We start from the raw sequence: 16072 nt of genomic DNA, 5'->3' as shown, positions 1-16072 counted from the left end.
ATTTTGGAATAAGATATATTATAAAATATGAAGCATAAAATTTTATAAGATTTTACGAATACTTATATTCTCTTTTATATTTAAAAATGTTGTACCAAATAGATATTGCATACAAAAAGAGTATTGAAAAAAAAAAAATATAAGATATGATAAATATTTTATGTGAAATAAATAACATAATTTATTAATTGTTTAAATTATTCAACATTTTTCAATTAATTATTTATTAAAAAAAATGAAAATTATCAATGAGTAACAAAGATATCCATCTTTCGAAGCTAATATTTAAAGTTGCATGAATAATCTGTATTTTTCAGTATATATATTATTTCTTTCTTTCTAATAGTAGGAGTAATATAATTAAGAGTTTTCTCTTTAAGAGTTAACTAACATATTAATATAAACAATACAGAATAGTGAATCATACAAATTTTGTTCCTCTATTTGTCTTTTGAGTATTATTACAAATTAGATCCGAGATATGATAGGTAAATCTTTAATTTGTATTAATTCTCCGAAAGAGCGAAGTAAAAGTTTGTTGATAAAAAATTTTTCTCAATCTCTTGCGTAAAACTTCTCAATCTTTCATATGTAAAACAGTATCGTGTACTGCTTGGCATATTGACCTTGACATAATGTCGCAAGTTTAAGTTTACTAAGAATAACGAATCGGCTTCTATATGCAGTAAAGGTGCTTTCGCAGAAGAACAGTAATAACCTCGTGGATAACCTCGTGGATAACGAAGGAGATATCTTCGTAGGATACCTTAGAAGGATCCACTCGGCGAACTTTCGACACTTGATATGTATTCAAGATAAAGTATCTCTTCGTCACTTCAAATTTTGAATTGTAATTTTCAAAGATTACTTAGCGCTTTGAGAATGGAGGATTTATCTTGGTAGATGGAAATGGAAACGTTGAAGATTGAATTGTTTTAGCGAATTAAAATGGCGGAAATAAAATTGTTATAGTAAAATTTGCATGTCATTGCGAACAAACATAAAGGATTGCTTTTGTATCAAAATAGATTTAATTTCTAGATTAGAATGTCATGATAATACTTAAATAGTTAATAGTTTTGATATATTTTGATAGCTTTGAAATAATTTGATATATCGAATTCCGCAAAAATGCAGGAATTTATATATTAAATGTTATAGAAAGTATAATTAATTTTATTTTTACACGTGTATATATTGAATATATATTTATATATATTTATATATTATAATAGCACAAATTTTATAATATTTATTGCCAGATACATTAAAATAAATATGCGCAAATTTTGTAAAATTTGTGATATTTAATCTATTCGCATATAGCTTATTAATTTAATTAATGTTTATATGCATCGCGTTTTTATAATGAATTCTTTGCCAAATCCAGTACATGGTCATTGGCATTTAACCCTCATTTCTACATACATAATTTGTTTGGTCCTTCGAATCTCATTATTACCTTCGATGGTGACTATATCATCTCGATGCGTCATCAATCATGCTGGGAGTAATAATAATTATTTTAAAATTTCATAATATATATATTATGAAATTGATACTTTTTTAATTAGTATAATTTTTATTAATATCCTATGAGGAAATATATTATCGTAATATATTATTATTATTATTATAAATCATAATAATCATTTTTCGACTTAATATAATGGTAAATAAATATTATAAATAATGATTTAATAAATCATAAAATCATATCAAATTATTTTAAAAATAATAATCAATTTAGAAAGTTGAGGTAAAAATACATATTTATGAATTAAATGGAAATATTTCTTATATAACAATTCTTATATAACAAACTTCTAAAATTTATCATATAAATTCAGCTCATATACAATAACTCAAACAGACTTATTTTTTACTTCCGAAATTATAGCTTATCTCCACGTGACTACTTTTTTAACACAATCATATTTCTGAGGACAATAGTGACGTCATTGTCTAAAGTACGTTCTACTCCCACTATATAGCAGACACACCGACGGTAACAGGTGCACGGTGGCGATCGGTCTGCAGGTACAACAATACTTCGCGCCAGTCGGTGCGCAAACGAGAAAGTGAGGAGCCGGTACTCGCGATCCGACTGATAGAGCACCTCGCGCAAGATTAGCAATCATTCCGATCCTTTGATTCTTCCAGCGAGATCCGAAACCTAACATCCGGTGCGGTTCCGAGCAATCGTGTATGTGTGAGTGTGCCAGAAATTCTTTTTTTTTTTAAATTCTTCCTTTATCGATAAACGAAGCTGACCTTAATTGAATTCTTTGAAGAGTTTGAATCTCTCCTCATTACGTGAGAGGAACAATAAGGATCGTTATCGACAGATCAGTGATAGTTAGCGTTTCGACTTCATTCTCATTACATCAGTTGTTTAAGAGTCATTTAGAAAAACCGTGAGTTATCTAGATTAATTTATCTAATGTTACACATCGCGTGTGCTGATTAAGTGTCTTTCATAGCAAATGTGTCAAGTAAAGCCTTTATGTGGAGTGCTTGAAAAAAAAAAAAAAAATAATGATGTAGTGGTCTGCTTATTTTTATTGAATTTGGCAATGGAGCTATCTGTTAATTTTTAATAATATATAACATTGTCTTTAATACAAATAAACACAGTGTGTCCTGAAAAAGATTTTTGTTTGAATAAAGTTTACGCGCGAATCTGAAAGTGAAGGTTCTACATTTTATATTTTGTCGTTGGTCACCTTAATCTTGACCCTCATTTTAAGCACAGTATCATTAGTCATGGTGGAGGGTTTTGTTCATGATATTTAGATTATATGTGATATTGCATAATCATCGTTTTTTCGTCAACAAACATTAAAGGCACGAGTTGTTGAGGATCAAGGTAACGTTTCTTATTAGGATAAAAAAGATTTTTACGGTGACTCACTCAAGCTGTTCTGTCCACAAACACACTGACAACTCAACAGATTTATTTCTTCTATCTCCGGTATAATCAGTTATACGATTTGTTCTTATTGCTTTCCGCAGAGTTCACAATTTCGCCTTGATGATGCTGAATAATCGGAAAGCGAGGGAATATTTACTTCGATGCAAATTTTTCCAGTTGATATAATAATAAAAGAAAGATAAAATAACAATATTATATTAAAAATAAATAGTATAATTTTATTTTCGTTAAATTTATATGAAGAACTGCTATTAATGATATTAAAAAAAAATTTATATATACATATATATATATATATATATATACATATTTTTTTTGAGGGAGGGAGGAGAACAAATATACATACATTTACATATAGATTTTATATTCCTGTTTTAAATTAAAAACAAAAATATATATTAGTACTAAAAAAATATTATGCTACCAAATTAAAAAAAGTCGCAAAGTTGAAAAAATATTCCATTTACGAGTATATATATCATTCGTGCCGTAAATTATTTTACTTAATTATGCGAGTTGACATAAGTCTCCTGAAACGCGAGATAATCTTTAGTGTGTAAATTTTATCATTTTATAAATGCCGCGAACAAAATTGCATTTCAACTCGTAAACTCTTACGGAGACAACTAACTTTGTCGTCAGTCGGATGTCAACCATCGGCTGTTCACGTTGCGGAACTTTTTCCGGTCCAGTCACGTAGAATATTCCCGTCGCGTTTCGCTACGTGCAAAAGTCTTTAGCTTTTCTTTATGCCGTGCAGCGTAAGTCTATTGACCGGAAATCGCGACTGATTTTAATTCTGTCGCTGCTTGCGCACAGAACAAACGTTCAATGTACAGCAATGCTGTAATGCTTACGCGCATATCAAAGCGTTTTCCATCTTTCTTCTAATGTATATCAAGACATATATAATGTGTTCTAGCACCTTAACAAAGCGACTGCCTTTCGCAGTACTGGAGAAATTCTTCCGTCTTTGAATTTTACATCAAAAGAAAAATTTAGCTTATTTTCACAAAATGGAGATCGTTCGAGATATTTGTTCTTCTCTTTGACATTTTACGCCAAACTATTTATTCTATTTAAGAAAATATCAGATATTTCTTTTCTATATCAAATATTTTATTTCATAATTTTTAGAGAACAAAATAATATAGCTGTATAATGAAAAGGAAAATTTTGCGCTTTTTCTTTATTTGATAATATAATAATATTTTTTATGTTTTTCGTACAATCGAGATATTTTAATAATATTTTAATAATTCACGATTATTCAATCATTATTCGATAATATGATCATTCAGTTCAAATCTTCTCATTTCCACATTTCTGTAAAAAAGTCAACTCGATACAGTACAGGAATATTAATTGCTGAATAAATTAAAATAAAAGGCAATTGGAGTCTTTTCTAGTTTTCGCGAGCGTGTAGCAGTTGGCATGGCAGTTTAGAATTTACAAGTATCAATGAATTCACAAATAATTTAAATAAATAATTAAAATAATGTGATAAACTTTAGTTGGACATTTTGTGCCCTGACGCTAAAAATTGTTGATTATCTTTCGTTAAAGAAACATAAAGTAAAATTAATTTTATATTAATCTCTTAGATTAAAGTTTCAATTGCAAATCATAAATGTTATAAAGTGCACAAAAAGTTTTGAATAATATTCGGATAATTAATATAATAATATAAATTCTGCATTAATTTTTTTTATTCTATTCTATTAATAAATCTAATTGATCACATCTATAAAATATAAAATTAATAATATAAAAGTTGTACCTTCTTAAAGATGTAACATTTATAAAGATAACGTAACGTGAAGATGTATCTCATAAAAAGAAAAAAAAAAGAAAAAAAACAAGAGAAAAATGGACACCTGAGAATAAGCTTCTTGCATATGCATTGAAAACGACGTGCAAAGTTACCCGAGATAACTCGTGATAATCTTACGTAACCAGCTGCCATGCTCAGGCGAACACAATGAGATGACGATACGCAGTTTGCATTCGGACCTCAAGGATTCGTTCGTTAAAACGGGCAGCCAACCAAAAGGACACGTTTCTTTTCATTATGTTCACGGTTGTTCAAGTAGAAAAAGCCGTACTTGATATATAAACTGGTTGTATTGCGACATCCATTAAAAATTTTTAAAAATATTTTTTTTTATAAAATATGATAACACATATACACGCACACACAACACACACACACACACTTGTATTGTCCATTTTTATTCTGTGTTTATGTTAATATAATGTTATGGCACATTCTCCGTTTGTGCATCTCGCTAGTATAAGCTCTTTGAGCTTGAGCATGAATTGAATAGCGGCATGTATATAGAAGATCAAAGTGAGGAGGTAATAACATGTCATCCTTACATCCTTGATTTTGTCCCGTGTAGTCGAGATATACATGCAAATGGCAATGGTATAAATGTTTATTCGTTATTAATTGAAATGATATACATGCATCTTTTTATCAATATAATCGAACCGTTAGTTTTAAGAAAGCAAATTAGGCGTAATGATATTCCGCTTTTTAATTCATGTTGCATGACTAATCAACCAAAATGCAAAAAAAGAAACATCAAAATTTTTTTATTTTTCTTTTCATAAACCTCATGTGTGACGTTAGAAAATAAGAAAAAAAACATTTATCGCAAACACTAGCATAGTTTTTGTTCTACGTGCAAATGACGTTTGTTGATGAAAAATTCGCGAACTAGGAACTGTAAATGGGAGCAAGGTGAGCAATTTGATTTCATGACTGAAATAATAAAAGCACTAACGCTGGAGAATGTAGACTGTCAAAAATTTTTATTTTATTTGATAAGAATTTCTAACGCGGAAAAATGTATTTGCGTAGAATTAATATTATGCATGTTATCTAGAAACTAAATGTTCTCTCTCTCTCTCTTTTAAATATTTTAAAAACAAATCAACAAATTTTTAAATAAATGTAAGAAATTACGTTCAATCCAAGAAATTTATTTTACAAATGCAATTCAAATTCATATTAGGCAAAAATAAACCAGATACTGTGTCAATCTCATTCTAGTAATTCTAGTAATCCGATACTAACAATTTATTTGAATGAATATATAAATAGAAATTTAATGTAGCTATTACATTATAACTGTAAGATGCTTAGTTAACAATTCATTACGAGTACATGCACGTGTGCATTCAGATGCAATAAATTATAGCGAAGAAAACAATAACGGGAATTACGATCTGAATCGGCCTATTCTATCCGATAAAAAGAAAATTTTTTAAAAATACGAGTTAAAAATAAAGCCAGTGATGAATTTTATTTTAAAAAATTGCATAAGTAGTTGATTTGCACGGGCATTCTTCTCTTTACAAGACTAGGAAATTCGCCATTCGCAGAGGAATTCGCGAGCTATTATTATGCATTCTTTCCTCGTGTTTAAGTGCATAGAAATTTTTCCGGTTTCTTTCACTAATATATATTCAAATAACTTATTGGTACAATGTTAACAATTTATTCTATGATAGAAGAAGATATGAATATGCATCGGTACGTATTTACATATTAATGAACATTTTGTTCATCCAAGCCACTCAAGACAATCAACAAACTGACTCTACGTAATTTTATATCCTATCTTATATCGATATAGGACATACTATCAAATATAGTGATTGCATTGCTGCTTCATAAGCATTTATGACTTTATTACATATTAAGGATTTGCATATTCATATTACATTTCAGTAATGCATAGAGTATAGATGATTTTACGATTGATTCTTCCTAAGAGAAAATTTTATTCGCGTAACGCACAATTATATAATCCTGTATAGCGTTTTAATAAATCTTTATTAAATGTACATTCTCCGTTAATTAAGATCTGAAAAATTCTTAGATACAGACGGAGCATTTAATTAATTAAAACAAACTGAAGAGAAATTCCTAAGATTCTATTCGTTTATAATGAGATTCAAAAATTAATTCTCTACAAGTTCCTTTGATTTTTAAAATCTTTAAACTAAATTATATAACTTTTTAATTATAATTTCATAATGATTTTATTGAGGTAAAAGTACCATTTCTCTCACATTTACTCTCGAAGATCTGTGATTGAAGGAAACTTCGCAAACTCAAAAAATCTAATTTTAATGAAACTGTACAGACATGTAGGGGTGGAAGGGGGTAAATACATAAATTTAAAAATTTTCAGTTACGGCCAAAAAACGGTTTTAAGGAGCAAAAGTACCTCTCATTCTATCAAAAAAAAATTTTTTTTTTGAAAGAATTATTTTTTCAAATATTTATTAATGTAGTTAAATAGAGCTGTTTTTACATGAAACTTTTATATAAAACATTTTTTGATATCTCGTATAGTTTTCCGAGATATATCGAGAAAAGCAAAAAACCGCTCTACATATGAAAGGTTTTATCCCTTAGAACCGTTTTCGGATCGCAACTGGAACTTTCTAACTTCATTTATTGACCTTCTCTATGTATCTGTAAAGTTCCTTCAAAATCAGAATTTTCGGATTCGCGCGATTTCCTTGTGAGAAAAAGAGCACGATTACTGATACAAAGTCTGTAAAATATGTTAATTACACGCGTACATTGCACCCGGAAAACCTGTGCCGGTGAAAAGTTGTCATAGCGTATGATTTTAATATAATTGCGTTTTCTATTATTTAAACTCGTTATGCACAATTGCGCGATGTTAATTGCAGAGAGGGCAGTCGCTACGATTCCCACTCGGCGCAGTCGACGCAGGAGCGCAGCAAGCTATTGAAGCGCACGAGGAGTCTCGCAGTGATATCAGAAGACGATTCTCGGCAAAATCGAGAAGTGACAGAGCACTTTCGACTAGGCCAATCGAGCTTCGATCTGCCCAGGAAATTTCAATTGATACCAAGAGCTAAGCTGATCGATCGAAATTCTCTCAAGGATAGGTGAGCCATTATTAGATACGAAAAAGATTAAATCTTAAGTTGGGTACTTTTAATTTCACTTATTTTTTAATTAACAAATTATAATCACTACATGAGGGAAATAAAAAAATAATGAAAGTTCTTTTCAAGTTGTTCTATTTGCTCACGCTCATGTCACGTATAAATTGTTAAATTAAAAAATACATAAATTAATTAATTTGAAGACCTTTTGAAGTATTTGAAAGTTGCATTTAATTTTAATTAAATAAAAAGGTATTTATATTTTAATTGAATAAAAAGAAATCTTTCTTAACAAATAAAGATCAAAGATTTTTCTCATTTTATATTATTCGCGTATTTTATATTTAAAAAAATGCAATTTCAACAATTTTATAATAATTTCAGTGAGATAATAATAAATTGCTGACCATCAACAATATCTATTGTAGCGACATGTTTTTCAATTTGATCCCTTGACCGTAAATATGCATTAAATGCTTGCGGCGATTAGTAAAGTATTGCAATTCGCAATTTGAAACTCAATTGATCCGATGTGTTCAATAAGAACTTTAGAAAGAAATAGAATTGCTGAAATAGGATTCTAAGCTGTTATGAAATCAAAAACCGAATAGTGGCTCACGATCGACGAGCAAATTTTTTGTTATTTTGATCATTTATTTACGGTCCATTGGATGCAATCTAATTCATTGCATAGTCATCATTGATGGATAAAAAACAGCATTATTCTTTTTATCTGCATTGGTTTTTTTACACGTACATCAGAGCAATTTAATAAGATAATCATTAATCGAGATAGAAATATTGAACATTTTTGCGATGCTTTACAATAATGAGACATATTTTTAATAAAATTAATAATGTAGCTGTTTTATTACTTACTGGAAATAATGTAGTCTAGTTTACCAATTATTTTTATCGAAAAAATTTAAAAGAAAAGCTCCATAAATAAATTTCAAACAGATTTATATAGAATCTGTGTAAAAAAAAAAAATTAAATTAAATTTAAAAAATGGTAACACAAATTATAATATTTTAAAGTATTTTCTATATCTTTTCATTCCATGTAATATGTAATCTTTCTTTTAATAATTTTTTATTAGCCAATGTTATTATGCAATGTACAAATCTAATGAATCTAAATCTTATTATTAAGCCATTAGATTTTCGTACAATTTTTTTTTACTATTCATATTTTACAAGAATTTTCGAATTTCGAGCTTTACAAATACAAATTTCATGAGGACTATCAGTTAAGAGATTTTGCATTTTGCTGTTCCAGACTTTCCAAGAGTCAGCAGCATCTTTCAGATTCCTTCGAGAAGTTCAACGAGACAAAATCCTATCATTCGCGTTCGACGTGCGGTCTTCATTCAATTCCGCCGGGTCTCGCGTCTCTTCCAGATCCATTACCATACGTTCGAGGAAATCGTGCCAATCCTAATCGGCTAAATATCCTCGATTGGCCGGATCCTCCAAGACGATATTGCAGTGTACAGAATTTAGATACCGTAAGCGGATTGATCGACATCGTTGAAGACACTTGGCCCATTGAAGGCAATCGGAGTATCGACTGTATATATACGCAGGTGAAATATTTTTCTTCTCGATAAAATATCAATAATTTGAGATCAGAATATCAAATATATTAATTTATTTCACACAGAATAATAAAGATTTTTCATTCGCCCTTTTGTTATATCGAGCGGAATAATAAATTATTTAATCAATCAAACCTAGTTTTGTTATCGATGTTTACGTCAAAAATAATAATCCATCACGTTTAATTAAATTAGTTTATAATAAATTCTTTATAATGTATATCTCGATAATCTAATTTACAATGATGTATATGTAATGTAACATATTAGAAACTACTAAAATAAAATTTTCACGTAATTAGAATTTACTTGATACAGTGATGTATTGCCTTTGAGAATAGTGGTGTCGGTGGATTTCTCGATATAGGAACAAGATTAAGAAGTTTGTTGCTAACTTTAATTAAAATGATACAGATTATATCCTATCGTCTTCATCACACATACACGCAACAATTAGCTTAATTAAATATTTCAACTGAGATTAGACATTTGATACAGTTCTGTATAAATTAAACAAGTATTTTTCCACGAATTTCGTACAACTGAAATAATAATCGAATTATTACTTAAAAACTTATTGTTCTTTATTATATGACAAAAATTTAATTAAGACGGTTAATTAAATAAGAAATTTATTATTTCATTAATTTTAAAAATATGTCATTGCATTTATCATAAAAATACTTTCGGTACGAAAAGTGTACATTTTACTCGTCCTGAAAAAGGGATCAATTATAGCATTTTCTATAGGAGAGAATGTATGAAAAGCACGCGTTTAGATGTGCTTTTCTATTCAGGTGAAGCGCAAACATAAGGAGCATAGGAGTTTAGACAGCATCGCCTTCGAGGACGACGCGGAGTTGGAATACTTCGACGTATTGAATTTACTGCCTCTTTCTAACATACGGTTGGGATACGACGAAGCTGTCTTGTCGAAAGACAATAATTTTACGGCAAAGACGAAACAGGTGCACGGTTCGCGACACTTAAGAGTACTCGAACATAACGAACCGAGCAGCGCGAGCGAGGTTTCACCGACAAGGAGCAGCAACGCCACGGACGAGGAGAAATGTAAAGAGCACACGGTAAAAGAGGATAATCCCGCTTTAACTGATAGTTCTGAGAAAAAGGTCCGCGATCTCAATTTGTCCAAGGCAACGGATTCGAGACGACGAGACTCGGTGAAACGAGAGCGTCGTAAATCTGATGAAAGTCTCGAAAAAGACTCGCAGATTAGCTTGACGAATAAATTTGCAGATCAGCGCGTTCTTTTCTCCTCGTCCAAAACTGATCAGAATCATAGGAAAGCCGATGTCGAAAATCTCGTGACTTCCTGCGAGGAGGATCGCAAGGTCGAGGAGGTAGAGGATTACAAGTCGATTTGGATCTCGGATAACGAGGATCACGAGATGTCACGAAGACCGCAGGTACTCAAAGTCGTCGATAATGACGTCACTAAAAGACGCCATCGGCGTTCCGTCGTGGAGATTGATGCCATCGTCGAGGACATGCCAAAGGATAAAATATCACAGAGCATTACGAAGGAGACGAACGAGCGCTTCGATGTCTCCGTGATTAAATCAAATAATGCGAACAAGGACGATGAAGTTCATGGAAAAAATGCAAAGGTTAGTATAAGATAATAAATATAATAAAACATTTATATTGATGAGAAAGAGAGAGAAATTATTTTATATCTTAATAAGTTTGCTACTATTTACAAGATTAAAATTTTTTAGTCTTTGATTCTGAGATTTTTTATAAAAATAAAATGTTGAAAAAAGAAATAAACTGAAAAAATATGAATATATTTTTCTTAAAGAATTTCAAAAGCAAAAGCTGTTTGAAAAGAATGCGAAATAGAGACTCTGAATTTGCTGCACGCACGCTGTACGTGCACTTTGAAATTTTGAGTAGTTTCTTGAGACTTCACCAAGAGACTTCATGCTACTTTAACTTCTATATTTTCGTAAAATTTTTATTCAATTTCCGTTAAACAATTTCTAATGTTGCACTTTGCAATTTTATCTTCTCTTATATTTTCCGTAAAATTTAATTATTGATAAAAATTGATATCTCGGAAATAGAGCAAAAGTGCATTAAATTGACAAATTAATTTTATAGGACGCTACGCTGCCGGAAAATGTGGCGACGGTGGAGGATGCGAGAAATTTCTTCGAGCGGAAAACTACGGAGAAGGAAACGACTCGAAATAAGCAGAACGAGGGCAGATTCGAGAGGATCGTGAAGGAGACATCTAATATTCTCGGCAAGGCGTGCAACGTCGTAAAGGGCAGTTTAGGCTTCGAGGCGAGATCGGAAAGCTCCGATCTCGGTCTCGGTTCTGAATCTGGAAGTGACTCCCGTAGACGATCGATGGATGACGGTGCTGAGGATGATCGACTGTCCAGAAATGTCGAGAACTCATTGTCAGCCGCACCAAAAATCGGTGACGGTAAAAAATCTCATACTAATCTGACGAGATCAAGGAGCTGCGTGGACTCGATAGAATGCCAAGACGATGGTCCGGAATTCGATCACGTGCGCTATAAAATCGTCAAGTCGCATATGTTCAGCAAGAATATGTTTAACACCGCTCGGGGCGATGTCACATACGAAGGACTAATGCAGTACCTGCGCGAATATTCGTTCCAGGAATTAATGATGGACAACAACGTCGTCATCATCGAGCCGGTTCGTGCCGAACCAGTTGAACGAAAATCGTCACCATTGACCAGAACGGAACCCACGTGCAAGATTGCAGGCGCGATTCAGAAAAAGATGGAGAACTGTGAGAGAAATGATGAGCAGTCCGAGAACAGGAGCACTGGTAAAAGCTCCAGGCAATCGTCCATCAGAAAGCACTTCTTCTATCATCCTATACGAGTGAACCGCGAACTAATTGACGAGGAGCTACCGGATCCAGATACAGTAAAAAATGTGAGACGTATGTTCGAAAACACTCTCGAGAAAAAGAAGAACGCATCCGACGCCGAATTTTCTGGGGATTGCAAGAATAGGAGAAGCATTAGCATGAAGGATTTGACTAGCATCGACGACAGTCGATATGACGAAATGTCTGACAAAACACACGAAGAGTCAAGGTAGTGTAATATTGAATGGCATCGACAAACATACTTTAATTATTTACGATGCAGACACGAGTGTTTCGATAAACATATTTTAAGGTAGATTATTTTTATAAAAACGAATTAAATTAAGTATTTGAGGCGATAATACTCTAGATATAATTGAGCCTGAAATAACGTTTGGTTTAATGGAATTGCAAATTGTAATGAAGTTTATATTGGAACGTTCACATCTATTCGATTCAATTATTCGCGATTAAGATAATAATTTTTCCTGAATTCCATTAAAGTTTAATTAAGCAGACATTAATTAAAAGTAAGCCATTTACTCTGAAACTCTAATGTAAGCCAAGTTTTCACAATCTATTTTCACATTCTTCGATCACTTGTAAATAGTATAGCATAATTTCTATGTACTATGTTCAAATCCAGATGTTCCAGTAGGGCGAAAGATCTTACGAGGCTTTTCGAAACCAAGTCCGCGTCATCAACTGCCTTTATCGTTAATAAGGAAGAACCCGGAAGTCCACGAAGCGAGTCAAAGACGCGAATTCTCGCGCAAAGTTTCGAAGCTCGGAGTAGGAACTCGTCGCCAAATGGTTCAAACTGTTCTAAGAATAAAGTCGGCCGTTATCATCATCATCACCAAAACTGGGATACCGGGAGTGTGAGTTCCGGCGTATCTAGCGATTATCTTGACACCGATCCCGGGAGTGGCGCTCACTGTACATCATCTGATGATGACGATGTGAATTGTAACGATGATGACGCGAATGAGAATGGTCCGGGGCACTACGTATCGCAAGACGTCCTGAAGAAAATTCGCGAATGTGGCACTTCGGTAACTTATTACGGCGGGAAAGTTGTGAACATGCACAATGGACCGTTCATATCACCGCTGATTGGTAATAGCTTCAAGCGGGTCAATAAATCGAATGATTATGTCAAGTTCAAATTGGTGAAGAGCAATTCGTGCGATAGTAGACTAGAGCTGACCGGCAGACTCATTGAGGAGCACCGCAATTGCGATAGAGATGCTAATCTCAGGCAATGCACCATCGCGGAGACACCTAGCATCGAGATCACGACGATCGATAGCAGGCAAGAAAATGAGGAGCAGAGAGATGACGGTATCGAGCAGGTCGAACAAATGAAGAGAGAACCACCGGTGGTGATTGGTCTGGAGCCGAAGAAAGAAGATTCTAAGGAGACGAGGAGGACTTTCAAAGCTGACTTTAAGCTGGGCGATCTAGACGACTTGAGATCCAATTATCCGAGCAAGTTTATGCCGAGTGCGTTAACGAGATGGGAAGCAAACACGAGCTGGAGAGTCGGAAATGACTTCGGTAAAATGGAGTTTGAGGAATTCGAGGTGCTCGAGGATAGTCTGAATGGGATCGACGGACAGGATCAATATGTGCAGGATCAAGAGTCCTGAATGAGAAGTTTCTTGTACAATATGGTTATTTCTTTGATGCGCGATAGCGAGAATGAACGAAGATTGGAGATAACGCGATTATTATTCTTAATAAAATTAAATAAGATTTCATGGTATTAGTGAAAATAATCGTCTCTTTTGTAAGAATGATATGTAGTTTATGAAAAAATTATTTCCAATTGTACAAGAATAAACTTTGTTAAAAAAAGTTGAATATTGTTGACAAAAGTTTCTAATTTTGAAGGAAATGTTAAAACAAATGTTTCTGGCAGCAAATAGTAAAAATGCCGCAAAAGAACATTGATAGTCAAGATAATTTATTATTCAAGTTGATCAATTAATCTATTGCAGGTGGATAAATCCACACGAGTCATATTTTATAGCGATATACATAGCAAAAGTTAAATATGAAGTTATAGTACATATATATAGTTTCCATATAATATTGTATGTAGTATACAAAGCATAGACAAACGATCAACATTTGAGTGTAATGTGTAATAAATAATGTATGTAATATGTGTGTGATTTTATTTAATTATATATTAATTATTGTCTATCTTTGTAAATTCTAAAAGATTATATAACTATTAAATATTCTATTTTTTTCCAAATATCGATGAAAAATTAAATTGTTCGATATTTTACATTATAATGAAGGTTGCAAGCAGTTGTATAAAAATAATATTGTATTTACAAATGGTTTATCTCTAATCTATATTCAAACTATAATATCACGCAGCTTGAAATAGAATGAATGACATAGTCAGGAAAACTGGCTCGAATACATGGCACATATTTTAAAACGCAAATTCCGAATTAAATGACATGTTGGAAGTGCAGGTGACGCGTCATTATTTTTGGCTATATATATTTTCAGAATAGCGCTGTTGATTTATCGATTCTTTTGAAGACTTAATCGTAAATTTCAAGGGAAATCTTGGCAAGCAAAATCCATCGTTTAGTCTGATATGTTTTAAGATAAATTTATGTCGACTTGTATCGAATAGTATTGCAAATAAAAAATCTAATAATCTACAATATATGTATATATATATATATATATATATATATATATATATATATATATATATTTGTTGGTTATTAATTATATATAGATTAGTTAAATATGATTATTAATTATATATATATTTATTTATTTATTTATCTAGAATAATATTTTATTATTAATAAAATATTAACAAAATAATAATAATGATAAAAATAACAAAAAAATTTTCAATAGAAAAAATCAATAAAATCTACTATTTTAATATGCGTATAAGTATAGCATCTTGTTATAATCTAAAGAAAAATTTATATAATATATATAATTGGTTCAGTTTGTTCATTATAATTAGCGCAATTATTGATCTATTTTACAATAGATGTAATATAGTCATAAAAGTAAGAGTTGTCATAAAACTTTCAGTGTGAATTAAGCCTTACAGCCACTGCAGACCAGGCAGTGCTATAAAATGAATACCGCAAGCTTTGTGCCGTGTGACGTATACGGAAAAGTGATCTCTTCTCCTAGATACTCTCTCGTTGGACTTAGAGTAGATCATTATGGAATCGTTTCATGTCTGTGTCTCAAAGAATTCAATTCCTTTACTTCGCGGAGCTGAGAAATTCGCAAAAGTTTCGCATAAATGCTCTTAACTGATACATGACTACGTCATAATGTAAGATACATGCCATATATATTCCCTTTAACCTTTACATTCAATAACGCGGAATGTACCAATTTAATGTTTTAGTTATATACATATGATGAAAAACATTTTGCATATCACACTGCAAAAATTGATGCATGAAACGTCCTAGTGACATCAAAAACTTTAAAATTTGCATATGTATATTTGAAACTCTAAAATCACACATTGTGCAAATTAATTTCGGAACAATTTCAAACATCAAAAACTCAACATCAAAAATTAAAAAAATAGATTTATCGAGTTTTTGTTATAACGATAAATTTTAAAGTTCCCATTTTTATGTTAAACATGTTATAATTTTGTAGTTTCATATGTTATATACATAGCAATATGGAGAGAAATAATTTTATATTATA

At 31.5% G+C, this 16072-nt stretch overlaps 2 protein-coding genes across 4 annotated transcripts in view; one reads left to right on the top strand and one right to left on the bottom strand.

Annotated features, from left to right (window-relative positions):
• LOC126848364 (uncharacterized) overlaps window positions 1–14976 on the top strand; it is a 30291-nt gene extending 15315 nt beyond the window's left edge. For both annotated transcript variants that reach the window (XM_050589198.1, XM_050589199.1), the window contains 5 exons: window positions 7652–7873; window positions 9153–9459; window positions 10269–11099; window positions 11596–12575; window positions 12993–14976. In XM_050589198.1, coding sequence (XP_050445155.1) covers window positions 7652–7873; window positions 9153–9459; window positions 10269–11099; window positions 11596–12575; window positions 12993–13998 — 3346 coding nt within the window. In that variant the 3' untranslated portion in view covers window positions 13999–14976. The remainder of the gene's footprint in view (window positions 1–7651; window positions 7874–9152; window positions 9460–10268; window positions 11100–11595; window positions 12576–12992) is intronic.
• LOC126848389 (calcium uniporter protein, mitochondrial) overlaps window positions 1–16072 on the bottom strand; it is a 51578-nt gene that overhangs the window by 17941 nt on the left and 17565 nt on the right. The gene's annotated exons all lie outside the window — the stretch shown is intronic.

Source organism: Cataglyphis hispanica, chromosome 3 (assembly GCF_021464435.1).
Source record: "Cataglyphis hispanica isolate Lineage 1 chromosome 3, ULB_Chis1_1.0, whole genome shotgun sequence".
Classification (NCBI taxonomy): domain Eukaryota; kingdom Metazoa; phylum Arthropoda; class Insecta; order Hymenoptera; family Formicidae; genus Cataglyphis; species Cataglyphis hispanica.
Note: the sequence above shows the minus strand (reverse complement) of the source record. Positions and strands in the feature narration are given on the sequence as shown.